We start from the raw sequence: 27,501 nt of genomic DNA, 5'->3' as shown, positions 1-27,501 counted from the left end.
TAGCAGCCAATGGCATCGCTGGAAAGATCTGAGTCTCAGAAATAAACAGAATTCTGCACAGTCAGACTTTGTTGTCACTGAACTTTTATTGATCACGTCGTATCCTGGTTGTATTGAATCCTGAACCTCAGATCACGTATCATACAATGAGAGAAACAGATCATCCATGACTAAAATCGACACAATTATACAACAGCTGGTTTCAGCCGAGCGTTCTGATCGGTAAAACACACATTCGCTCTGAGCCGATAATTCAAGACCGTTTATCGGCTGCTGTGTGTTGAAAGCCAACATAAACAAATTAAGAATGTCCATTTCACTGTTTAACCTGAAGGCAAATCTCACATGCCATAAAATAAAATTCCTCATCAAGACTACAAATCCCTCCAGAAGCTGCGGTCTCCCTGTCAGCTTCCTCCTCATTATCTTCATATAGAGAAAAACACTGAGGGAGCAGACTGACAGCTCTCCTGTTAAAAAAAGATCTCAGTATCAGCATGAAGACCGTTTCTGTACAAACCCTCAACTAGTGCTGGGTGATATGGTTGAAATCAGTATCATGATATCATAACTTATAACTTATATCTAACTGTGCAATACCAATTTTTTTGTGCAATAATTCAACTGCAATAATTCAACTGTGCAATACTTATTAATTATTTAATTATTTACACTGCTGTATGTATATATTGGGAGTATGATGCATATTGTACAGAATTCTTATTTCTCTTATTTCTATATTATTATTATTATTTTTATTCTCATTGTTATATATTGTAGTATAATGCACATATTTTACATATTTCTTACTTTCGTATTTCTATTTTTCTTATAATTTCTTATAATTTCTCTACGCTTGTATATATTCACTTCTACAATGTGAGCAGCTGCAATGTAACCCAATTTCCCCTCGGGGATCAATAAAGTATTTCTGATTCTGATTCTGATTCTGATTATAACAACTAGGGCTGGGCGATATGGTTGAAATCAATATCACGATAATCATAAGGATTTTTCTCGATATCAGTATATATCACGATATGGTTCACGTATGCAAAATCACGTTAAACAATCAAATTAATGTTCATCTCATTGAACCGGATGGTAATGTTAGGTGTGATGTCAAACAAAACTGAAATATTCAAATAATATTCCTACCATACCTCATTTTATGAGAGTTTTTAAGTAAAATTTGCTCGTCATCATCAATTTAGACAGCAGAAATGTGTGTCACGATATCAAAATATCTTCATATCATCACGATATGATTCCACTGAAAGACGATAAACGATAATATTGAATTATCGCCCAGCCCTAATAACAACCCTTGATTTTAAAGTGAAAAACAAACTAATGCTTAAAGTTAGTGTCGCTGATGGTTTGATGATTACTTTTTAATTCAGTCTCATTCAAATTTGGCCATGGGAACTTGCAAAGGGGTATGGAGAAGTTTTGTAACTTCATCAGTGAAACGGTGTGGGAACCCTGGTATTAGTAGATGAGTCCTCTGACTGTGTGCATGCATGTGTGCATCTGTGTGTGTGTGTGTGTGTGTGTGTGTGTGTGTCCAGACCCCAGGCTTCTCCCTGGCTCTCGGGTTGGTGGTCCACGGCCTGTCGGCCTGCGGCCACGGCAAAGCAGAGGACATCCACCCTCGTCTGCTGGCTGCCTGGGTCAAGATCCTCCTGGCTGAGGTACTTTTTCCACAGAATAGTTCCTCTTTAAAGCTGCTCTAGGTAAGATTTGAATGTAAAAATCCAGCCTAAATCACAAAATGGGGCTAATTCAGAAAGCGATCAATCCAAAAGTGTCTCTGAAACAGCAGCCAGCAAAGAAAGCTGGAGGTTTGGGTCCGAGAGACAAAATCTCATCAAATGGGGGTCCGTGGCCCTAATGTGGACTAAATATGAAAAAGGTTGAGAACCACTGGTATAAAGCATCACAGACTGGCCGGGGCTGTGTGCGGTTTACTGACTTCACCTTACAGGATTTCTGGGCTTTGAAGTTCAAATTTGCAGTTAACCTCTCGCAGCCATTTGGGGCCACCAGTGTGCAAACTTGCCTAGTTCAACTTTAAAATCAAGCTACATAAGATGGAACACTTTGGGAATAGAAACTTGAAACCTTTCAGAAGATAAGAAGTAAACATACATTTGAGTTTGAATGTTGGTGACATGGAGAAGCTAAATCTTGGCTGTCTGTGTTCCCAGTCTGTGTTGAGTGATCAGTAGCTGACACTGGCTTTGTGTTTCAGGGTTGTCCCACCATGCAGCGCCTGGCTGCCGTCAACGGCCTGGTGGCTCTGGTGGGATCTGAGAGCTACCTCATGCAGGTAAGACATCCAGGCAGCTGGGATCAGGAGATTTTTTTAAACTTTATAAAAACAGTTTTAACACAGTTTTGCTGATTTGCACTTTTGATTTGCAACTCATCCCAACTGCTTAGAAAATTCAGCACCTCTATTCCATAGATTGAAAATGTTATCCATATTTGATATCGACATATTTCCAACATGCACCTTTTATCTATAAACTCATGTATCTACAAGACTCTGTTCCCAAAAACTTACATTTACCTTAAATTTACAAGTTCATTCATATACTGTAATACCAGAAATATCAATTGCATATTTACCCTTTTCTCACACAACCCAGTATAAATTCTCATTTACTTATAGATGAGCATGCCTATGGAATCACTATGGATATATAACTGGAGAATCATTATTCCTTAATATCTTCAAGAAAAGACTTTGTCTGATTAACCAATCCAATATGAGATCACTGTAACCCTCATGTGTGCACATACATACAGACATACTTGCTGTCTTTTGCATGTATATAATGGGGAAAAAACAGTTGATCACAGAAGAGTTTACATCTCAATCGTGGGTTTGGAGACAGAACACTGCATAAGAAATCTCAGCTTTTTTACAGTTAAATTGTAGTTTTAAGAAGAATGTTTCATAAACACATTTTAAAGCAATAAAATACACTATGAGCATCATTGAGTCAGGACTGTTTATGCTCTGAGATCTGCCCCAAGGTGGTGCCAAACATTCACATTCACATTCACATCTACAGTTTAGACTGGCTGACACTCTTATCCATAGCAACTTAGCCAGACTTTCTACATTAATAGTATATCCATAGGGGAAAGGTCTCAGCTCTAATGATGCCATGCCTGTTCTGTTAATGTCTGTTTATTATTATTTTTTATTTTTTTTTATTTTGACATTTTATATTTTTATTTTGGAAAAGCATTCATTTCACATTCATCTTTTTACATAGTATCAGTATTACTGCAAGTAGATTCACATTATGCACATTTAAAACAAAAAATGTTGCAGTACGTTTGATAACCATTTTACAGCCGAGCTCTTCCAGAGGTTTTCTTTTATAACATTAGCTTTGATTATTTACAGTTGATCATGGGAAGCTTTCACCTTAGATACTACGAAGGGTTGAAGGGGGGAAAAAAGAGAAAATGAATAAAGAGTGAGCTGTTAGATGTAATAAAATAATATAAATCATCAATTATATTCTCACTCATTTATTCTATCAAGTCAGCTAAAGTCTGACCTTATAGTTTTATTGTACTCAGTCCACTTGGTCCAAATCGGGAAAAATTTTCCTTTTTGGACTTTGAGGGAAAATGACAACCTTTCCATAATATATATTTCATATATTATTTCTATCCATTCATCAATGGTGGGTGGTTCTGATTTTATCCACTTCCTCGTGAGAGCTTTTTTGCTTGCTGCCAGAAGTATTTGTACCAGTTTTTTTATCATTAATATTATCGTCTGTTTATTCTAACTTTTCACTGAAGTTGTCGTCCTGTGTTGCAGCTGAAGAGCGAGTCGGAGCTTTCCTCCCAGCAGCAGGGCAGACTGAACGAGGTTATTCGCGCCATGACGCAGGTACGGGAACGCCTTTTACTCTCTGGATCTTGTGTTTTTCATAGGTCAAGAAAGCATTAGTATTAGTAGCAGTAGTAGTATTACAAATCCGATATATCAGGTGATGTTTCAGACACCACTGCTTTGATTTTGATTTGATTTTTGCAGCTGGAAAGAATGATATATCTTCGTTCTGTGTTTTGGTGTTTAAAAAAATACACAGATTGGCCTTATGGGGGCGCTATAATCAAAGTTAACCAAAGGCCAGTCCAATTTTGATGAACCTTAGACACATATTCTTACTGACTAGAATTTATAACCTCCTCCTCTCCTTGTCTCCTCTCCTCTCTCCTCCTCTCCTCTCCTCTCCTCTCCTCTCCTCTCCTCTCCTCTCCTCCATGGTGGGACACACAAACACACAAACCGCTCTCCAATTATAGTAGTGGGATTATAATAATAATAATGATAATAATAATCTTTATTTATAGAGCACTTTTCTAAATCCACGTTACAAAGTGCTTCACAAAGGCAGCAAAAATAAAAATAAAACAGACAAGTCATAAAATCATCAGGTTTTCAAAGAAAACAGATAAAAAACAATTTGGTGTATAAAACCAATATAGTGTAAAAGGTATAGTGTTCAAAGGAAATTAAAACTCACTTAAATTCAGGAAAGGCTCTCCGACAAAAGTTGATTTTAAGAAGGGACTTGAAGGAGATCACTGACTCAGCCGACCTGATTTCCTCGGGCAGATCGTTCCAGAGCCTCGGGTCCGCTCTGTCCCCTTTAGTTTTCAGCCTGGACTCTGGAACAGACAAAAGACCTCTGCTCTGCCCGAGGATCGCAAAGTATGTACCGGCGCGTACGGTACTAAGAGGTCAGAGATGTAGCAGGGAGAGAGGCCATGAAGAGCCTTAAAAGTAATCAGTCAAATCTTAAAATCTATTCTAAAACATACTGGGAGCCAGTGTAAAGAGGCTAAAACAGGATTGATGTGATCATGTCTCTTGGTTCTGGTTAAAAGCCTGGCAGCTGAGTTCTGTACAGTCTGGAGTCCATCAATAGATTTTTGGTTCAGGCAAGTAAAAAGGCTGTTGCAGTAATCCAGGCGTGATGAGATGAAAGCGTGTAAAATGGTCTCTGTGTCTTTAAAAGTTAAGATAGATCATGTTTTGGAAATATTTCGATGATTAAAGATTGATGAAGATGATTAAAAACATGATTGCACAAGCTTTGTGGTGTGCTGCTCAAAACTTAAATTACTGTCAAACCAGACGCCAAGATTCCCTGCATCAGGCTTGATATGACTCAATAATAATAATAATAATAATACATTAGTCTTGTATAGCGCTTTTCTAAGTACTCAAAGACGCTTCACAAACAGGGTAAAATCATTTAATAAGTGCATTTAAAAATAAAAAAAATAGTAAAAACAAGAATAAAAGTAGGTGGTTAAAACTAGAGGAATCATGAGGTGGACGGACGGGAGAGAGAGGGAAGGAGGTTAGCAGGTGAAAGCGAGCTTGAAGAGGTGGGATTTGAGGGCCTGTTTGAAGGATGGTAGGGTGTTAGCCTGACGGATGTGGTTGGGGAGGGCGTTCCAGAGGGAGGGTGCGGCAACTGAAAAGGCCCTGTCACCCCAGGTCCGGAGCTTGGTCCTGGTGGTCTTTAGGGTGGTTGTGGCCGCAGACCTGAGGCACCGATGGCAGAATTTGTTTTGCCATGTCCTGGGACCCAATGACAAGGATATCTGTTTTGTTTGAGTCAAATGGTGCCTGCATCATTCGCGGGGGACGACATGTGTACTTGTTTTTGTTTGCTTCTTTAGACACTAATTGGATTGATCTGTCCTTGTCTTTTTGTGCATTGGGCTGTTTTGTCTCTCTTGTGTAGATCGTAACATTCTCAGGAGCCATCGGTTTGCAGTCCAACAGTGCCTGTTTGGTGGGTCATTTGCATTTGGCCCATATGTCCACCAGTCACAGTCACACAGCAGGTAAGCACAGCGGGGTTTAGCTCAAAATGGAGGGGACAGCGTGAGCCTCCGCGTCACCGGGTTTGACATATCCAATTTGAACAGAACCTGAACGAACACTATAAGCATCCAAGGATTTTTCATTCATTATGATGTATCGAATTAGAAAAGTGGAATGGAAATGAAAAAATTCACATTTCCCCAATTCCAAGGTTCCAAAATGAGCTCAAAGTGGAAAATGTGTTTGTTGATAAAGAAATTTTGGGGTAAATAGCAATGGAAACGCATTTGTTGATTAGAATTAGATTTTATTAGACATTAGAATATCATACGTGTTGTTTCTAACATGTATAAGTCTCCATTGTGTTTGTATGACCATTAGTTGGTATATTAGAATATCATACATGTTTTTTCTATATGAATAAGTGCCCCGGTTGTCCAATTGGTAGTACATTGGAATATAGCCAAATGCATTTTTTTGGACATTAGCTGACACCAAAGAACAATAACATCTTGCCCAATACAAATCAATTCTTGAAAGGATCTTTGGTGTGATAAATCTTGCTCTTTTTCTCTTTTCATGTCCTCCTGTCATCCTCTCAGTTCCTCAGGACTTCAGTTATCTCTCAGAGAGGAGCGTCATCAGATCGATCGTTGAGTTCATCACAGAGGCGGGAAAGAAAGGTTTGCTTCATCCTCTATCTCTGCATCAACTCCATCTCTGTTATCAAACTATCGAGATCATGAACCTTGACATTCAGTATTATGTATAAATTCCACAGTGCCCAAAAGTGCTCAATTATCGAATCATATTATTTAAGTGTCAACACGTAACACGACACTGGCTTGTCAATGAAGATCAAATATTTCCAATTTCAATAATTTGATCAGATGTTAGAGACTTGCTGGAAGCACCCCACAAACATCAACACGTAAAATATATTTTTTTTAAATTTCTGAATATATAGGTTAGTGTCATTTAAATCTATGCATTGAGTCCCCTATCCTCCATAATCATGTTAGAATTATTACTAATACCGCATCAGTTAGGGCATTACATATTATAACCTTGTTCTTCCATACATCAGACTCCCTAAACCACCAATCTCAAAAAAATTCAACCGCATCAATATTGAGATAAATTGCCTGTATTTGTTAGAATTACATGATTGAAAGCAATTAATTGCATTTTCCATTTAAATGTGTTTTCATTTAAATGGTATTTTTTTATTGTTGAGAATCTCCTCTCCTCTCCTGGACCCAGGTCCAGAGTTTGCCAATCCAGCACTGGTTAAGACTGTGCTGGCACCCCTGGCATCAGTCGGGGCGAGTTTCCAATACCCACCCATCAACTGGAACGCGATCCTGTCACCTCTGATGAGGCTTAGCTTCGGTAAGGGTGTCCACATATTCATACATTTGTACACAAAGGCTGGCAGAGTCAAAACCATCAATATAATATATATATTTTTTTCATAGGAGAGGATATACAACATCAATGTATAGTGCTGGCAGCATGTCAAGCTCAGTCTTCCCAGAGTGCCTCTCTCTTTCTGGGCTCATGGCTGTCCCCTCCCCTTGTGCACAGTCTTAGCGTAAGTTCTCCTTTAATCTTCAAACGGTCTTGGGTGGTTAATGAAAGGTCCCTGCGTCAAATTTTAGTTTCCAGAAAAAAGTTGCCATTGTCAGAAATGTTGTGAGCTGTGCTGAGTTATTAAGAACACAACAGTCGATGATGACACACTGAGGGACTGGTATGGACGGAAACAACAAATATGTTGAATTGGAAAAGAAGGCCATCAGTGGATGTAGGATACAGGATGAAAACACAGTATGTACGATGTAGAGCGTAGGACACTGGATGTAATGTGTAAAACACAGGATACAGGAAGACAGGATGCAGAATGACAGACATAGGACATAAGATGTTGAACGTAGGACATGGATGTAGGACACAAGATGTAGGACCTAGGACAAATGTATAGTATATGGGATGCGGAACATAGTAGTAGTAGGATGTAGGACACAGGATATAGTATGTAGGAGGGAGGACGTAGGGGACAGGATAAAGATCGCAGGATGTAGGACACAAGATGTAGGACTCGGCATAGGACGCAGGATGTCAGATGCAGGCTGGAAGACATAGGATGCAGTACATATGACATAAGATGTTGAGCACAGGACATGGGATGTAGGACACAAGATGTAGGAAGTATGACACAGAATGCAGCACATATGATGTTGGATGGAGGACGTACGATGTTGGCTTAGGCAGAATGGCGGATGTAGGACATAGGACACAGGATATTGGAGGTAGGATGCAGAATGTGGGATGTAGAACAGGATATTGGATGTAAGCCAAAGAATGTAGGATGCAGGACAGAGGATATTGGATGTAGGATGCAGAATGTGGGATGTAGGATGTAGGACTCAGGTGAGTGGATATAGGACGCAGAATGTGGGATGTAGGACACAGGATATTGGATGTAGGATGCAGAATGTGGGATGTAGGACAGGATATTGGATGTAGGATGAAGAATGTGGGATGTTGGACGTAGGACTCAGGTGATTGGATATACGACGCAGAATGTGGGATGTAGGACTCAGGTGATTGGATATAGGACGCAGAATGTGGGATGTTGGACTCAGGTGATTGGATGTAGGATGCAGAATGTGGGATGTAGGACATAGGAGATTAGATGTAGGAAGCAGAATGTGGGATGTAGGATACAAGGTTTATGGCTTCACTGACGACTTTTGCCCCTCAGTATCAGACGCGGGGCCACCTGTACGAGGCGCTGGGCTTGTGGATGAAGCACGTCGCCGAGGACAAGCTGCAGGTGTACCTGGAGAGCCTGGGCCTGCAGCAGTTCCAGGAGGACCTTCGACCCCAGCGCCCGGCCCTCTGCCGCTCCCTGCTGCAGGGCCTCGCCCAGGCCATGGCCCTCCCGAACCCCCCCAACAACTGCTGGACCATCCTCTGCTCCACCGCCGAGAAGGTCTTCGCCCTCATGCCCAACCAAATCCAGGTACACGGCAAGGTCATCCATCAGCTGGATTGAAGTGAATAAAGAGACTTCCTGAATGTCAAGGAAACACACTCACCTGACGTGTGCTCAAGTGAATTGGTCAGATTTTTGGGTCGAAACACCCCTGTTTTTGCATATCTAGCCAGTACAGTCAGTGCTGTAATTGTACCAGGTAATTCACAAAAGAACACGGCCTTATTTCTCTCTGCTGATCACTGGTTCATTTGTTTTAGGATAATGAAGTGGATTTGTACGTGGGAATCGCTAAATGTCTGTCTGAGCTGTCAGATACGGAGATCGACCGAATCGCTCGAGTCACAGAGGTATGATATGACGAACGAACACATACACACAAAGTACAAAAAGGTAATCAAACAAAGGAATAATAAGTAAGGTAAGATAATTTGGTTGGATAAGTACTACTGACACCTGCAGTTTTCTTGTGATTAAAATCCATTATTACTCTATTGTTATACCATTAAGACATTAAGGCAAGACACTATTTTGCTTTTGTTTCTGCCAACGTACTTTTTACATTCAAGTCAATGGGGACAATGGGGAAAGTCGGATGATAAGTGGAAAAGACGCTCTGGCTTTGCTTTTTTCTGTACAGGGAGAGCAAAGTACTTTCTTAAGTTAAGAAAAGTTCAACTTTTTATTGGAGACTGCCTCTTTTATGCAAGTTGAGCAAAGGCAACTGACAACAACAGCTGGAATGAAAGTGGAGAAAGTGGCGGTAGTAATCGTAAAGTCTCAGTATGGCAGCACATTAGTGGCGTTGTGGAGTTTCTGTTAAGTGTTTTAGAGTTGGTCCTAGTTTGCTGATCACCAATCTCGGAACCCATCGTCTATCGGTCTGACGACAGATTAGACTCTGGGGGCGATGGACAATATTTCGGGGTTTCCGGTGTAGCCAGCGGACATCCGGGCCAAGACTTCCTCTTCCGTGCGCCGCCCATTGTTTACAGTCCGATTAGCAACTTGAGACGCGAGAATGGAGTTGGGAGTTGAGAGACGACGTCTACGACCGGATTGTTTCACAAGTTTTTTAGGTCCAGACGACATTACGGCTAATCTCTATAAACAGATATCTGCATATGAGACGCTACACCGGAAACCCCAAAATATTGAGTCTAATCGTCGTCAGACCGATAGACGATGGGTTCCGAGATTGGCTGATCACTGACCTGTCTTTCATTATCAGGCTGGAGGCAGCGCTCCAAAAAAAGGAGAGAATAACTTGAACATGCCCTCACTTATGCGTATGTGCAGATCGAGCTGTATGATGATGATGAGCTGCTCTGTGCTCTCCTGCTCAGGCGGAGATGGAGAAGACCTGCTTTGTCCTGGCCTATCTGACCTCCCAGGGCAGAGTTCCCCTCCTGGGCCTCAATGACGTCATCGCCGCCGTGCTCCGCGGCTGGCCGAGCCGCAGGGTGGGCTGGCTCCTCCTCCAGACTTTCTACCAATGCCGCCTGGCCGCCAGCCCCAACACAGGTCAGACAAGGAACTATCAGCCTCTAGAGCCAGGGAGGATGTAATGTTGCATTAGAAAATACTGTTCACTCAGCTTTCAGATGGTAAATACTACTAGAAAATACTGTTCACTCAGCTTTCAGATGGTAAATACTACTAGAAAATACTGTTCACTCAGCTTTCAGATGGTAAATACTACTAGAAAATACTGTTCACTCAGCTTTCAGAGGGTAAATACTACTAGAAAATACTGTTCACCTCAGCTTTCAGAGGGTAAATACTACTAGAAAATACTGTTCACTCAGCTTTCAGAGGGTAAATACTACTAGAAAATACTGTTCACTCAGCTTTCAGAGGGTAAATACTACTAAAAAATACTGTTCACCTCAGCTTTCAGATGGTAAATACTACTAGAAAATACTGTTCACTCAGCTTTCAGATGGTAAATACTACTAGAAAATACTGTTCACCTCAGCTTTCAGATGGTAAATACTACGGAAAATACTGTTCACCTCAGCTTTCAGATGGTAAATACTACGGAAAATACTGTTCACCTCAGCTTTCAGAGGGTAAATACTACTAGAAAATACTGTTCACTCAGCTTTCAGATGGTAAATACTACTAGAAAATACTGTTCACTCAGCTTTCAGATGGTAAATACTACTAGAAAATACTGTTCACTCAGCTTTCAGAGGGTAAATACTACTAGAAAATACTGTTCACCTCAGCTTTCAGAGGGTAAATACTACTAGAAAATACTGTTCACTCAGCTTTCAGAGGGTAAATACTACTAGAAAATACTGTTCACTCAGCTTTCAGATGGTAAATACTACTAGAAAATACTGTTCACTCAGCTTTCAGATGGTAAATACTACAGAAAATACTGTTCACCTCAGCTTTCAGATGGTAAATACTGCTAGAAAATACGGTTCACTCAGCTTTCAGATGGTAAATACTACAGAAAATACTGTTCACTCAGCTTTCAGGTGGTAAATACTACAGAACATATTGTTCACTCAGCTTTCAGATGGTAAATACTACTAGAAAATACTGTTCACCTCAGCTTTCAGATGGTAAATACTACTAGAAAATACTGTTCACCTCAGCTTTCAGATGGTAAATACTACTAGAAAATACTGTTCACTCAGCTTTCAGATGGTAAATACTACTAGAAAATACTGTTCACTCAGCTTTCAGATGGTAAATACTACTAGAAAATACTGTCCACTCAGCTTTCAGATGGTAAATACTGCTAGAAAATACTGTTCACCTCAGCTTTCAGAGGGTAAATACTACTAGAACATACTGTCCACTCAGCTTTCAGATGGTAAATACTGTTCACTCAGCTTTCAGATGGTAAATACTACTAGAAAATACTGTCCACTCAGCTTTCAGATGGTAAATACTACTAGAAAATACTGTTCACCTCAGCTTTCAGAGGGTAAATACTACTAGAACATACTGTCCACTCAGCTTTCAGATGGTAAATACTACTAGAAAATACTGTTCACTCAGCTTTCAGATGGTAAATAATACTAGAAAATACTGTTCACTCAGCTTTCAGAGGGTAAATACTACTAGAAAATACTGTTCACCTCAGCTTTCAGATGGTAAATACTACTAGAAAATACTGTTCACCTCAGCTTTCAGATGGTAAATACTACTAGAAAATACTGTTCACCTCAGCTTTCAGATGGTAAATACTACTAGAAAATACTGTTCACTCAGCTTTCAGATGGTAAATACTACTAGAAAATACTGTTCACTCAGCTTTCAGAGGGTAAATACTACTAGAAAATACTGTTCACTCAGCTTTCAGATGGTAAATACTACTAGAAAATACTGTTCACCTCAGCTTTCAGATGGTAAATACTACTAGAAAATACTGTTCACTCAGCTTTCAGAGGGTAAATACTACTAGAAAATACTGTTCACCTCAGCTTTCAGATGGTAAATACTACTAGAAAATACTGTTCACTCAGCTTTCAGAGGGTAAATACTACTAGAAAATACTGTTCACCTCAGTTTTCAGATGGTAAATACTACTACAAAATACTGTTCACCTCAGCTTTCAGATGGTAAATACTACTAGAAAATACTGTTCACTCAGCTTTCAGATGGTAAATACTACTAGAAAATACTGTTACCTCAGCTTTCAGATGGTAAATACTACTAGAAAATACTGTTCACCTCAGCTTTCAGATGGTAAATACTACTAGAAAATACTGTTCACTCAGCTTTCAGATGGTAAATACTACTAGAAAATACTGTTCACTCAGCTTTCAGATGGTAAATACTACTAGAAAATACTGTTCACTCAGCTTTCAGATGGTAAATACTACTAGAAATACTGTTCACTCAGCTTTCAGATGGTAAATACTACTAGAAATACTGTTCACTCAGCTTTCAGATGGTAAATACTACTAGAAAATACTGTTCACTCAGCTTTCAGAGGGTAAATACTGCTAGAAAATACTGTTCATTCAGCTTTCAGATGGTAAATACTACTAGAAAATACTGTTCATTCAGCTTTCAGATGGTAAATACTACTAGAAAATACTGTTCATTCAGCTTTCAGATGGTAAATACTGCTAGCAAACAAAATTAACAATTTCCATCAGTTACGAATTTCATTGCAGGACACAACTACTTGCTGCATTTTTCATTTGTGGTAGACATTTAAATATTTGGTTTGTGGTAAAATATGAACTCAAATGTACCGTACCACATTCTAAGTGCATGTGTGTACGTGAAGTTTGAACCACCAAGTTCATCCGACCGTTATTCCTATAGGACATGAATGCAGCATGAGCCTCATTAGCCCACATGTACCCAGTTAGTAGTAGTAGTAGTAGTAGTAGTATTTTATTCAGGCATCACACACACAATACAGTAAGTATAACAATACCCCAACAATAAAAATACATTTCCTTTTAATCCCTTTTTTAGCTGTTTGTACGGTAAACTTACAAACATCTCTCAAATCATATTTGCACTCCTGCATTGAGTGAGTGACTTTGTTTTAGCTCTGAACATTATTTGCATTATGTTATAATATACCAAATCATTACATTTCATAGCATGGGATTTTATAAACAGTGGATTAGTGTGATCATAATAACCAGCCTTATTAATAATACGTATGGCTCGTTTTTGTAGTGAGACTATTGCAGTTATAGTCGTTTTAAAGGTCGACCCCCACAGTTCCACACAGTAAGATATGTAAGGAAGTATAAGTGAGCAGTAAATTATATACAAGGCCTTATGATTTAATATATCCCTAGATTTATACAGGATTGCTACTGACTTTGAAATATTTCCTTTAATATAGTCAATATGTTGTTTCCATGTTCATTTATGATCAATCACAACCCCTAGGAACTTTCAATTTCAACATCACGGATTTTTAATTCAATATCCCCATCGATTTCTTTTCGATTTCCAAAAACCATCAATTTAGTTTTCTTAATATTGATCGATTGTTTGGTTTTCTATCTTATTGACCCCTCCTCTCCTCGATGAATCCATGTATTGAGAAGGTTCATTGTGTCTTTAGGTGTCTCCAAGCGGATGGAGTGGCTCCTGGAGCTGATGGGACACATCCGAAACGTCGCGTACGGAGCAACACCCGTCTCGTGCGGAGACACCAAACTGGTACATGTCGGGGGGGGAAAAAACACGATGGGGGGGGGGGATTTTGCAGACATGTCGGTGTGTTGTTGACACATGCCGCAGATGACAGCCCGTATGTAGAGAACTCGAGTGTTTCAACATGTAGGTGAGGGCTGAGGGTTCCCCGGGTGGAATGGCTGTCATTCCTGAGGCGGTTTGGAATGCCGCTGCAGTCCGGCTGGGCGTGTGCACCGGTGGGAATTCATGTGCAGACAGGTTTTACACTTGAGTCGGTCATATTGAGGAGCGTACAAGCATCAGAATGCCTTACACCAGTGTTCCCAGCCAATTGATGAATTGTTAAAACTTCATTTTTCATTATTTTGATCATAGTTTCTCTAGTTATCTCTCTACCTGCAATACAGATAGTCATGGAATTCCGGACAGAATCATATCTGACAATAAAAAATATTCTCAGATTTGGGTCCGAGAGACAGAATCTCATCAAATGGGGGTCCGGTCCGTGGCCCTAATGTGGACTAAATTAGGGGTCCTTGATATGAAAAAGGTTGAGAACCACTGCCTTATACGAATTAGGAAATTATCTGCTTTTGTTAAATGAATTTAGGGTTAGACTGATATATCGGTTTGCCAATATATCTGTTATCTCATATACTAAAAATCCAATATCAGCTAGTCAGTGTCATCCACCTCTGATCAAGGTTATTGTAGTTTTGCATTTTTCATTAGTTTTTATTTTTATTTCGTTTTGACTTTTTGTTTTCAGTTTCAGTTTAGGTTTAATTAGTGTTTAAAGCGGGTTTGCTAGTTTAGTTTAGTTTTTATTTTTTGAAAATGCTTAGTTTTAATTTAGTTTTTATTAGTTTCAGTGTTAGTTTTAGTCTTTTTTTGTAATATGGGGTATTTGTCAGGGGCGAGATTCAAAAATTCAAAATACTAGGCTTATGTATGAAATAAATTGACAAAGACGAAAACTAAAGACATTTTCTCTATAATTTTAGTTTATTTTAGTTAGTTTTGTAAACACACAATACAGTTTCAGTTAGTTATCATTTTTTTGTAAAGCCTCGTTTTTATTTTTATTTCAGTTCACAAAAATGTTTTTTCACACCTAGTTTTCGTTATTTCATTAGTTTTCGTTAACAACAATAACCTTGCCTCTGATATGATGGATACCTTTGCATACCTAATATTGTACATAGTAAGCGGGACTTTCATTTCCCATGCTCCTTTGCAGGCCACGGACTTCCTGTTCCAGGTGTTCGCCGGCGCTGTGGTTTCCTGGGGCGACCACTCCATGCCCCTCCTCCTCGGCGTCAGGTGCCGGTGGTTCCCGTGGCAACCGGGCTCCAGGCCTCCCGCTCTGCAGCACGGCCTCTACGGCGAGGAGTCGCTCACCGACCGCAGCCTGCCGCTGTGCCTGCTGGGACTGTCCCACAGCCTGACCGAGCTTCTGGCCAAGGAACCCTGGAGCAGCCAGTCACAGAAGGTAGTACCAGTAGAATTTTTGAAATTTGATGACTTGGCGACTTGATGACTTGAAGACAAATATGTGTACAGAACAGGTGGCACAAACTTGCTGTAATGTAAACTGAACAACAAAAACTATAAGATTAAATTTGGACTCATTTAGACTGGATGGAGTCTTCTGTAGATTGGATTTGGTTTGTTAGACTTGAGCAAGATGATGACATTATGTATTGTGTGTGTGTGTGTGTGTGTGTGTGTGTGTGTGTGTGTGTGTGTGTGTGTGTGTGTGTGTGTGTGTGTGTGTGTGTGTGTGTGTGTGTGTGTGTGTGTGTGTGTGTGTGTGTGTGTGTGTCTCTCAGTTCGTAGACTGGCTTCTCAGTATCACAGAGGGTCCTGAAGAGAGTCTGTCGGCCGCGTCCATCAGCACAGCCAAAGGTGAAAAAAAGTCAAAACACAACACTGCCACACAATACACATACAATAACACCAGTGGTTCTCAACCGGGGGTCCTTGAGAGGGTTCCAGGGGGTCCCCAGCAAATTGATGAATTGTTAAACATCACAATTATTTAATTTACAAGACGTTAATGCAATTATAGAATGTAGAAGAATGACTGTTTTGATCATAGTTTCTCTGTTATCTCTCTACCTACAACACAGACTGTCATGGAGTTCTGGACAAAATCATATCTGACAATAAAAATATTCTCAGATTTGGGTCCGAGAGACAAAATCTCATCAAATGGGGGTCCGTGGCTCTAATGTGGACTAAATTAGGGGTCCTCGATCCTCGATATGATAAAGGTTGAGAATCACTGCAATACACAATACTTACGTTTCTTCTCAATAGGTAAAATTCTGCTTTAGCTACAAATCTCAATGCAATACATTTCATTGTGCTATGTATTTGCGAATTATGCAATGTGATCATGGCAAAGAGGCAGAGGCAGGAACGTGTCATTCTGTGAAATTCACAAAAGATGACTGCATTGCGGAACAAGAAATATACCGGAAAGAAAGGAAGGAAATGTTATGACCACAAATATGTTCTTGTGGCATAAAAAAAATCCAAGTCCAAGGCACTCGTGAGCTTTCATAACAATGTTGCACCAGTATTTTTTAATGTCTTAGCTCAGTCTAATCAAAGACTTCTCAGACTTATTGCCTGGACTTCGTACAGTGGTTCTCAACGTGGGGTCCGGGGACCACCAGGGGTCCTTGAGGGAGTTACAGGGGGTCCCCAGCAAAGTGATGAATTGTTAAACTTCACCATTATTTAATTTACAAGAATTAGATTATACAAAATTTTGGTCACAGTTTCACTTTTGTCTCTCTACCTACAATGCAGATAGTCATGGAATTCTGGACAAAATCTATAACAATAAAAAATATTCTCAGATTTGGGTTAGAGAGACAAAATATCATTAAATGGGGGTCCGTGGCCCTAAGGTGAACTACATTTGGGGTCCTTGATATGAAAAAGGTTGAGAATCACTGACTTAGTACATATTTGTGGTCATAGTATTTCCTTTCTTTCTTTCCAGTGCAATTCCTGTCCTCCAAGAGCACCTGTTTTGTGATGCCTGATATATGTTTGCTGATATATTGGACTGATATTGGCCTTTTACTAAATGTTGAATATTTCCCAGTCAGTGTCATCCACCTCTGAAACGGTGGAGGTTCCTTCCTGACCACATCCACAGAAAAACTGTCTGCAAAACTGGCATGAAATTTGATCATCTTTGTACATTTTATGTATTCATTTAATTGTTTTTTGTAAATTACTTTTAAATTTAAAGTCAGTATTGTATCCCAGAGTTTCCCTACCATTGAATAGGTGGGTCACTGCCTTAAAGAGCTGCTAACCCTAAAAGAATTTCATTAATCTGGGTTTCAGTGGAGAGTTTTGGTGTCCCATGATGGTCTAAATGCTGTTTAGACCACATAATTATGGGGGAAACACTGAATTCTCGTATTGTTTTGGCATAAAAATGGTTAAAGATATTCAAATTAAAACATACTGAATATCAGCATTAAATATCAGTATATCCAACACTAACCTGAAGCCCTCCTAGTGTCTTTCCCCTTAGAAGCAAATGGAGTCATTCCTATGTTCCCAGGGTCCTATGTTCCCCAGATTTATATGGCACATAATGGGAACATGACAAAGGGTCCTATGTTCCCAGGGTCCTATGTTCCCAAGGTCCTATGTTCCCAGGGTCCTATGTTCCCAAGGTCCTATGTTCCCAGGGTCCTATGTTCCCAAGGTCCTATGTTCCCAGGGTCCTATGTTCCCCAGTTCTAGGGTTAGGGTTAGAGACCTTCAAAATCAAATAAAATGATAACCATTGGTTTTGTTGTGTTTATATAGCTGTTTTGAAGCCTTGTTCCAATAAAAACTGGATAATATTTATGAAATATTTTAACTTGAAATGGGTCAAATTTGACCCGAACACAATAGGAGGGTTAATGTGTGTTAACAGAATATTGAACTGGGGAACATAGGACCCTGGGATATATATAGATATGCTCCCGAAGCAAATATCATACATTCACAAACCCAACAATGAAGTCCCCTTGTTTCACTCTAAACTTGAAAATGAAATGCAATCCGAGTTGCTTTTCTGAGTGTTTCTCTCTGTCTTCTTGTTGCGGTGAAGCTGCCTTGTTGGCCCTGAAGACCTCCGCAGAGTTCAAGAAGAAAGGCGTGTGGACGAGAGCTTACGGCTGGTAGCCACAGAGAAGCTGTGGCATCCTGTCACCACCTGGACAAGCTCCTCACTGTTGATATTGGAAATGGAAGCGGTGATGGCTCTATGTGTGGAGATGGTCACCACAGACTATTGAGATGAACTACTTGAGATGGAGTATCAGTTTTCATGACCAAGTTACAGCTGCTTTTTTCCCATTTACTTTCTTTGCATTCATTAAGACTTAGAACTGCCATTTCAGCCAGCTTTGTGTGCTTTGCAAAAACATGATATGCCCATTAAAAGTACATCAAAAAATATCCTCTCTGATTTTAAAGATTCTTATTTTAATTGTAAAAAAAAATGACATAGAATGGCACAGGAAACATTTTTTGGTAATACTTTACAATAAGGGTACAGTAATTAAGGGTTAGTTCATGCTTAATAAGCATTAACTAACCCTTAATTAACAGTTAACTAATGTGCCTGGTAATCATGTACTAATGGTGTTCATTTTAACTAAGGTATTAATTTATACATTATTTAATAGTTTATGAAGATGACTATTAAATAATGTATAAATTAATACCTTAGTTCAGTGTTTCTCAACGTGGGGTCCGGGGACCACCAGGGGTCCTTGAGGGGGTTCCAGGGGGTCCCCAGCAAATTGATGAATTTTTAAACTTCACTGTTATTTAATTTACAAGTTAACACAGTTAGAGAATGTAGAAGAATGACTGTTTTGATCATAGTTTCTCTGTTATCTCTCTACCTACAATACAGATAGTCATGGAATTCTGGACAAAATCATATCTGACAATAAAAATATTCTCAGATTTGGGTCTGAGAGACAAAATCTCATCAAATGGGGGTCTGTGGCCCTAATGAGAAGAATCACTGCCTTAACATGAACACCATTAATAAATTATTACCAGACACATTAGTTAACTGTTAATTAAGTTAGTTAATGTGTATTAATCATTAACTAACCCTTAGTTAATGTACCCTTATTGTAAAGTGTTACAATTTTTTTTTTATATCTTGACATTTTTTGGTGCTTTTTTTGGTCCCCCGATGTTGAGATCTAGCGATTCCTCTCTTAAACCGTTCAAACATTCAGTTCTTTGACCAGAGGTGTCATTTTCTTTTCAGCTTCTTGTTCCATTTCTCCAGGTGCTGTTTTCTCTCCTTCAGCAGCTGCCAGACTGTTACAGAAGCCCCTGAGAAGAAAGCATTGCTGTTAGCATGCTGGTCTTTGAAAAGACAAGAAAGAAATGAAACGGTGTAACCACAGTTCTTTGCCTAGAGGCTTTTGCAGTTTTATCACAAATCTATCAAATGTCTAAATATAGAACAACCAGGCTAGAAAAAAGAGCGATACCTGGAAAAGATAGTTGTTGTGTGGGTGCAGGGAAATTCAGTAGCGGTAAGTAAAAGTGAATAGTCTGATAAAATTTGTTTCCAAGGTTACACAGGAAACTGTCTTGTCTTTATATCAATATGAGTTGTCACATTAAAAGCACCAGCTCAGCTAAAAACAGACAGTTGGTTTTTGTTGTTAGCTAGCTAACAAGCTAGCAGGCTAAAAGACTGTAAACGTATATGCTTTTTTGAACGCGCCTGCACATTTTTTCAGTTATCAACCGTGTGTTTTGGACGTGCCTCATTTTATTTTATGCTGCTGTTTTGACTATGTCTCAACTTTAGCCACACCACACATTATGTTGTGTCGGACAGAGAGGAAATTAGCAGTGGGAGGAGGGAAGTCATCACCTTCTAGAAGATTCCCAGTGAGTAACTGGCTTTCAGAATGGGTTCATCCTCCTAGCAGGCAGAGCAATTGCAAACTTTCTCTTGTCCATTTTTATTTTCAAAAGCCTTGTCCCCTTTGTGACTTAAAGTCAGCTAGCTATATGGAATTTTACATGTGTCATAAAGCTTGTAAATTCAGTTTTCCAAGTTTGTAAATGCAGGTCTGTGGTTGCAATTTAAATTTTACCAGCTGTGTGTGCTCACAGACTTTTGACAGGTTTACTTCGTGGTAACATTTTGTACACTGTGTTTTGTAAAGGAAAAAAGGATCTGCAAGAGAGAGAGGGCTGGACCTTCAACTTCTGACCAGTTGGTGTCCTTGGGGTTGCAACAAGCAATACAATTGGTTAGATAATTCCATCAGTCAAATCTTAACTGTCCACTCGTTAAGATTTGATTGACAAACCTAAATGTACAAGTACAGCTAGTTAGCTAGATAGCTGCATAGTAACGAGAATGACTCCTTGCTCTCTTTGCCTGCTTGTTCTCTTCCTTACTAGCTTCCCTCACAGCTGCACTTAGTGTGTGAGCAGGAGAAAAAAGCCTCCATCACGGCCTAATTTAGCAAAGCAGCCGATGTTAATGTTAAAATACAACTAGTTACTGCTGATGCTAGCTTATAGTAGACAGGTTAGCTGCTGTGCAAATCAAATGTGTTTATAACAAAACATCGATATTTAGCTAAGAACTATATATTATCCAAACACTGAATAGATCTGATCAGTGGTGGAATGTAACTAAGTGCATTTAAGATTTAGATTATCAATACAAATTATAAATCAACTAATAAATTATGATATATTTTTATAGGTTAAGCTACCCAGCAGTATATAAAGTAATTAAAATTAGCTCCACCTTTACCAGCTGCAACATTAAAGTGATGAACACATTAATGCATCAATAATTATAGTCCAATAACATGATATATATGATTCTGAAATGGGGCATTCTGCATAATGACTACTTTTACTTTTGCTACTTTAAGTATATTTTGATGCTAATACTTTTGTACTTTGACTTAAGTAAGATTTTGAATGCAGGACTTTTACTTGTAACAAAGTATTTTTACACTGTGGTATTGCTACTTTTACTTAAGTCAAAGATCTGAATACTTCTTCCACCACTGGATCTCATTTGTCAGTGGTGAAATTATCAGTTCCCAGAAAAAACAGCACAGAAATGTACCTGTCATGTCTGTTGATTTCTGTTATGTTTAGAAATGCATTCAGTTTTCACAGCTATTGTTGCCCAAGAGCTGGGGACTTCCAATATGGCCTCCAGGATGTGTGTTACATCACCTGAAAGCCTGTTATGAGGGCAATCATTTGTTCAAGGTTTGGCTCTTTTTCTATGAACCCCCACACGTTCAGTTTAAGCAGAAGCTTTCCTTTTACTTAAAGGAAAAATCCACCCTGAAATACTTTAACACTGTTGGAAAAACAGCTATTGGCTTCCTGCATTCCTGGCTCCATTTTGCTGTTTGTTGGTGTATTTTTCTTATAGTTGTGGATAACTGGCCAAACTTAGACAGGTTGGCATTACGTTCAGTAGTAGCAGACGAGGCAGGGTGAGGTAAAGTGGGTACAACAAAAATGTAAATTACCACACTTCATCACAAAACACCTCCTGGAATTCACTGAACATCACCAATTGATGATATCTAGCTGCGTAAGAGAATCCAGGGATGGATTTTTCCTTTAAGTCACGCATGAAGTATTTCCTGGGTAAGAGCTAGTTATTGATAGGACAGACCTCAGTAGAAAAGCATAAATCATCTTACCGACTGCAAGAACAGGGAGGTAGGCCAACAGGACAGAGGGGAGGTGAATGTGTGCAGACCCCGGTGCGGTCAGCTGGAATGAGTATGAGCCCGTCGACTCAATGTAAGGCAGGGCCTGGTAAATGGTAATACCTGGAGAATAGAAACCTTAATACTCATCACCGGAAAAAGAACACATTAAAACATACTGCATGTTTCTTTAGCTACTGTAAAGAAGAGGAGGGTTCCTCAAGCAGTCATTGGTTATGTTGGTGGTTCTTTGCCTGTCTGTGCTTATCAGTATCCTTCAGTTTCCCAACTGTATGTGGTGTGGGTCTCATTGCGGTGAACATTTGTTCTGTTGCACACGCTCATCTGAGGCTGGAATGCGCTTTCCTCACACACTTCCTGGCATTTTATCACTCGTTTCGCTTTGCCAACTCATTTCCTGTACACTCACACCACTTTCCTCACAGCGTACAATTGTTGACACATTGCTGAAAAAAGGCTGATATTGTCATGTGTCTGTCAAGCCATTTTTCACAAGTGACAAACAGGCTGAGATGGGCCTAGCTATTGCTCTATGAACTAGTCTTTTTCTTTCACAGTTAATGATAGAAATGAAAGGAGTGAAAACAGAAATGCAATGTTTCGCGGGTCTTATCGTTCCTCTTTGATTAAATGATTTGTTCACCTTCTGTGGCGACTGACAAGCCGTATATGGGGATCCACAGTGTGTAGCGACTCCACAGCAAGTCGAAGGAGGGTGTATCTAGAACACACAGCAGTTCATGCGGGTACCTGTCAGCAAAGGGAAGACATCCACCGTGTTAATCGAGGCTGCAATCTGAGAATGGTGCACAGCATTACAAAATAGCCCGGAGGCGATTGTATCAGTGGGAAATCAGTGGTGGAAGAAGTACTCTGATCCTTTACTGAAGTAAAAGTACCAATACAGCAATGTAAAAATACTCCATTACAAGTAAAAGTCCTGCATGAAAAATCCTACTTAAGTAAAAGTACATAAGTATTAGCAGCAAAATGTAGTTAAAGTATTAAAGTAAAAGTAGTGGTTTGGTCCCTCTGACTGATATTTTATTATATATGACATCATTAGATTATTAATACTGAAGCATCAGTGTGTAAGCAGCATGTTACTGTTGTAGCTGCTGGAGGTGGAGCTAGTTTGAACTACTTTATATACAGTTAGCTAGTTTAGTCCAGTGGTTCCCAACCTAGGGGTCGGGCCCCTCCAAAGGGTCACCAGATAAATCTGAGGGGTCGTGAGATGATTAATGGGAGAGGAAAGAAGAAAAAACAAAGTTCTGATACACAAATCTGTTTTCAGTTTTTGGACTTTTTCTCTAATCTTTGATATTTGCTGAAATATACGATCAGTTGAACATTTATTGAAATGAAACCATGTGAGGTTTAGAGGGAAAAATCACTATTTGGTGGAGCTGTTAACAACTCATAGACATCTGAAATGTGACCCGACACACACTGCTTTTTGTAAGACGTCAAAAGCCAAAAAGGTTGGAAACCACTGGTTTCATCTTTAACAATGTGTTGTATTTTAAAAGCTTGTTATATTATCCATTGTGTCAAATCTCCATCTGAAAAGTAACTAAAGCTGTCAAATAAATGTAGTGGAGTAGAAAGTACAATATTTCCCTCTGAAATGTAGTGGAGTGGAAGTATAAAGTAGCATCAACTGGAAATACTCATGTAAAGTACAAGTACCTCAAAATTGTACTTAAGTACAGTACTTGAGTAAATGCACTTAGTTACTTTCCACCACTGTGGGAAATCATGAAGTGATGTGACTTGGCGTGATTGTGCTGCAGTGCTTTGTTCTCTTTAAAGGTGATAGAAGAAACTTGTATAGCACACAGTTTACTTAAGAGAGTTCAACAGACATTTACAGTGTTAATAGTGCGGCCTAAGCAAGAGTACTTTCAGGTGATGTAACACACCTTCTGGCGGCCATATTGGAGGTCCTCAGCTCTTGGGCAACAGGTCACTATGAACAGCTGCAGTTGCATTTCTAAACCTAAAACTTACATTCTTGTAAGACCTGAACTTGCCATAGTTTTCCATATATAGACTGATATAATCTCACCAAGCATGAACACAATGGAGGAACTTAGATGAAGAGACAAGCCTTACAGTCTAGATGTGTGCATACCGTAGTAGATCTAGAATATTCCACAGGAAGAATAGTACACAGACAACCGGTTTACTCTGGATGTCCTCCAGTATTACGACCATGACCAGCAGGAGATTCCTCTCCATAACCTGAAAAAGGAGCAATCATATTTTTAAATAGTGGCATATATGTATATACTCCTCCACCCATTCCACATGGATGATAAACTCATTAAACATCCACATGATAATAAAGAGGTTAGGTTAGGCTGTGATACACACCTGGATTAAGCGAGGAAGAAGTCTGGCCTTCTCAATCCCATCTGCGATATGGAAAAGCTCCAGGATGGAGAGCAGCTGGCAAAGAGCCATCACAACCCCAACAGAGTAAAATGTGTCCGCTAAGGCATCTAGAAATTAAAAATAGTTCATATAAGCAATAGGCATCAATTGCAAGAGAGTAAGTAATAATGCTAATATGCCTTTTGGTGGAGGCTTGTATCCTATTCCTGCTCTCCCTCGGTGAGCTTATGGTTTAAACTAATACTTTTAAGAGTTGAAGGACTCAAGTTTGTTTTGATGCTGCTCTCTTGGCCAGTTGTCCTTGGAAAAGGTCCAAAAGGTTACATTAAAAGCTGCAACACCATGTGGGGTTAGCGGTTTGATTCCCACCACAGTCACTTAAATGAAAATATGCCCACATGGTGTTACATTAAAAGCTGCAACACCATGTGGACATATTTTTTTATAAGTGACTGTGGTGGGAGTCAAACTGCTAACCCTGACAGTGCCTTGCTCAACCCATTGATCTAATAAACTGGCTGAACAGACTTGAAGAAAAGAGCGCCACCTACAGAAAGTCAAACTGCATCAACAGAAAATCCAAGAAAAAAAGAGACACCACAGTACTGAACACACTGTTTGATTGACAGGTGATATCTGGGAAGTGCAGTGCAGAAACACCACAGCAACGAGCGCTGAGCACCAAAGATGGAGACACAACAAAAATTTTAGAGATTTACCACTTTAAACTGAACAGCGGGCGCCTGGTTGTATTCTGAACTGATTTGCTTTGATACTCTCCGCTGCAGACTTACCTCGACCAAATGTGAGAAACCTGGCCATCATATTGGCCAGTATCCATGTGTGACCACAGAACTGGAACAGGTTATACGTGAAAATGTAGGCAAGCCTGATGCTGAGCCTGCAAGAAAGACGAAACATAGTGCAAAAAATATGGGTTTTCATATGTTTTCATGTCATAAACACCAATTAAGACACAAATTAGACCAGGGACCCCCAATATTTTAGTTGTTGTCTACTCTATATGTGAGGAGATAATAGTGGTGAGAGTGACACCTATGATTATAATAGTCATTCTTATACATTACTTAAATTACAGTGAAATTAAACTAATACTCATTTTGCTGGGGAACCCCTGGAACCCCCATAAAGACCCCTTGAACCGCTTCAAAGACCCCTGGAACCCCCTCAAAGACTCCTGAAACAGGACCCTTAGAACCCCTTCAAAGACCTGTGGAACCCCCTCAAAGATCCCTAGAACCACCTCAGTGACCCCTGGAACCCCCTCAAAGACCCCTGAAACACCCTCAAAGACCCCTGGAACCCCTTTAAAGATCCCTGGAACCCCCATAAAGACTCCTGAAACAGGACCCCTACAACCCCTTCAAAGACCTCTGGAATCCCCTTAAAAGAACCCTGGAACCCCTTTAAATATACCCCTGGAACCCCCTCAATAGACCCCTAGAACCCCTTCAAAGACCCATGGAACCCCCTCAAAGACCCCTAGAACCACCTCAATGACCCCTGGAACCCCCTCAAAGACCCCTGAAACACCCTCAAAGACCCCTGGAACCCCTTTCAAGATCCCTGGAACCCCCTCAAAGACTCCTGAAACAGGACCCCTACAACCCCTTCAAAGACCTCTGGAATCCCCTTAAAAGAACCCTGGAACCCCTTCAAATATACCCCTGGAACCCCCTCAATAGACCCCTAGAACCCCCTCAAAAGACCCCAAGAACCCCTTCCAAGACCCCTGAAACGCCCCCAAAGGACCCCTGGACGTCCCCGGACCCCGGTTTGACAACCACTGACTACAGTATGTAACTTTATCCTGCCTTCCCTTGCATATAAATCCTCTCCAACTCCTCAACACGCCCTGAAAATAAATTCCTTCCACATCGACAAGTCTAACAGAGTGTTACAACGCTTTACACACCGTCTGCACAAACGTCATTCTTCTTATAAAGTACTGAAGCGTTTTAATCGCAGATCCTCGCGACAGATAACAGGAGCTCGTTCTCTTCTCTACCTTGAGTTTCTCGAGAATTAATCTTTTCCGGGTGCCGTTTACAGCCGTTTTTCTCATAGTAAATAACGACGCGTCTCTTACCTCATCTTCCGCTGGACTGGAACCAGGAAAATGCGGCGATATCTCCTGGAGCGCTTCTTCTTCAGCCTGGTTTTAAAAGTTATTACTTGGAGTAGGAAGTCGACATTTCCATTCGTGACTTTCTGACGTCGGACGGTTTCAACCCCTCGTGGAAAGATGCTTGCAGCTTTGAATTCCCTATAGGCAAGGGAAACAATATGAGAGAAAAAAGAGGGGGCAAGAGAAACAAAAATACATACTATGAGTTATTAGTATAAGTATTAAAATACAATAAAACAACAACTCTCATAATAATAATAAAGAACTCATGAAAAGTCCTCAAGGGTATTAGTATTATAGATATTGAATTCTACATAGGCTTATATGGAACACAACGTGTAAAATTCTTGTGTCCTTTATATAGTGTATGCACATGTAAAATATATAGAGGAAATATATGTCAATATGACAAAAATGTCCACTATCATATATGTATGTTCTGCATGCATTTACATGACATACATCCATGGTACAAAAATACATTAGACATTTTGGAATATATATTATCAAATATTATCACTACTTATCATAGGATATATTATCCAAGAGTATATTCATATAGATGAATTTGTCAGTTCATCTATATATTAACTGATATTTTAAAGTATAGGTACTCATTCTAAGGTGCATTATGCATAAATGTATTTATTTACATTTTGAAATAGCTTGCTGTATTTTTCATATGGAAAATGTGACAGGGCAGGCTTCAGCATTTCTGTATCCAAGTGAACTGGGTCCATTCATTACAAGAGGATTTTATGTCACTAACAACTGAGAGGAAAGTACATTTATTTTTGTTTTAAACGATTTCAATGATAGATAGATAGATAGATAGATAGATAGATAGATAGATAGATAGATAGATAGATGGATGACAGGAGCTGCTGTTCTCATAATCAATTATAACCACTGCCCTCTAGTGGTTGTTAGAGAAGACTCATCCTAAATCTGTCTTGTTTTATTCTGCCTTTTTGCCAGCTGTGCCATTCCCATCATATCAAATCAAATTTCATTTCTACAGCACATTTCATACAACAGTGTAACTAAAAGTGCTTAGAATGGTAAGACCAATGTCTCTCCTGTCAGCAGATGAGTGTCAGCAGATCAACTCATATTCCTATCTGTATTCTGATTTAGTGAAGAGCAGACAAACTGA

At 39.7% G+C, this 27,501-nt stretch overlaps 2 protein-coding genes across 4 annotated transcripts; one reads left to right on the top strand and one right to left on the bottom strand.

Annotated features, from left to right (window-relative positions):
• Nucleotides 1-1,441: 1,441 nt before the first annotated feature.
• On the top strand, nt 1,442-18,465 carry LOC139640932 (focadhesin-like). Its single transcript, XM_071515134.1, has 15 exons — nt 1,442-1,474; nt 1,572-1,694; nt 2,255-2,332; nt 3,851-3,922; nt 5,796-5,898; nt 6,481-6,561; nt 7,142-7,270; nt 7,357-7,472; nt 8,646-8,906; nt 9,140-9,229; nt 10,226-10,403; nt 13,939-14,036; nt 15,253-15,504; nt 15,845-15,920; nt 18,145-18,465. Exons 1-15 carry the CDS (start codon nt 1,442-1,444, stop codon nt 18,216-18,218), a joined length of 1,764 nt encoding a protein of 587 aa, XP_071371235.1. The 3' UTR covers nt 18,219-18,465.
• A 174-nt stretch (nt 18,466-18,639) lies between these two features.
• Nucleotides 18,640-26,438, bottom strand: hacd4 (3-hydroxyacyl-CoA dehydratase 4). 3 transcript variants are annotated; one of them, XM_071515129.1, is made up of 7 exons: nt 26,307-26,438; nt 24,991-25,097; nt 24,176-24,303; nt 23,934-24,043; nt 22,440-22,546; nt 21,767-21,898; nt 18,640-19,394 (listed from the first exon to the last, which is right to left on the bottom strand). In XM_071515129.1, exons 1-7 carry the CDS (start codon nt 26,309-26,311, stop codon nt 19,312-19,314), a joined length of 672 nt encoding a protein of 223 aa, XP_071371230.1. In that variant the 5' UTR covers nt 26,312-26,438; the 3' UTR covers nt 18,640-19,311. The 3 variants fall into 3 exon arrangements, with proteins under 3 accessions (XP_071371230.1, XP_071371232.1, XP_071371231.1); XM_071515131.1 differs by having other exon boundaries at nt 26,226-26,309; XM_071515130.1 differs by lacking the exon at nt 26,307-26,438 and adding an exon at nt 26,133-26,237.
• Nucleotides 26,439-27,501: the final 1,063 nt, after the last annotated feature.

The sequence above is a fragment of the Centroberyx affinis genome, unplaced genomic scaffold (genome assembly GCF_046629955.1).
Source record: "Centroberyx affinis isolate AG114_WGS23_722 - 3 ecotype Tasmania unplaced genomic scaffold, CSIRO-AGI_Caff_v1 ptg000312l_1, whole genome shotgun sequence".
In the NCBI taxonomy this organism is placed as follows: domain Eukaryota; kingdom Metazoa; phylum Chordata; class Actinopteri; order Beryciformes; family Berycidae; genus Centroberyx; species Centroberyx affinis.
Note: the sequence above shows the minus strand (reverse complement) of the source record. Positions and strands in the feature narration are given on the sequence as shown.

Bases quoted from the DNA above. Each gene is read 5' to 3' on its own strand.
- LOC139640932 (XM_071515134.1), top strand. From the start codon at position 1,442: ATGGAGAAGTTTTGTAACTTCATCAGTGAAACG. The intron at 3,923-5,795 runs GTACGGGAACGC...TCTCTTGTGTAG, and splicing joins TTATTCGCGCCATGACGCAG to ATCGTAACATTCTCAGGAGC. The intron at 15,505-15,844 runs GTAGTACCAGTA...TGTGTCTCTCAG, and splicing joins GGAGCAGCCAGTCACAGAAG to TTCGTAGACTGGCTTCTCAG.
- hacd4 (XM_071515129.1), bottom strand. The intron at 24,304-24,990 runs GTAAGTCTGCAG...TTTAATTTCTAG, and splicing joins GTTTCTCACATTTGGTCGAG to ATGCCTTAGCGGACACATTT. The intron at 22,547-23,933 runs GTATGCACACAT...CTTTGCTGACAG, and splicing joins AATATTCTAGATCTACTACG to GTACCCGCATGAACTGCTGT.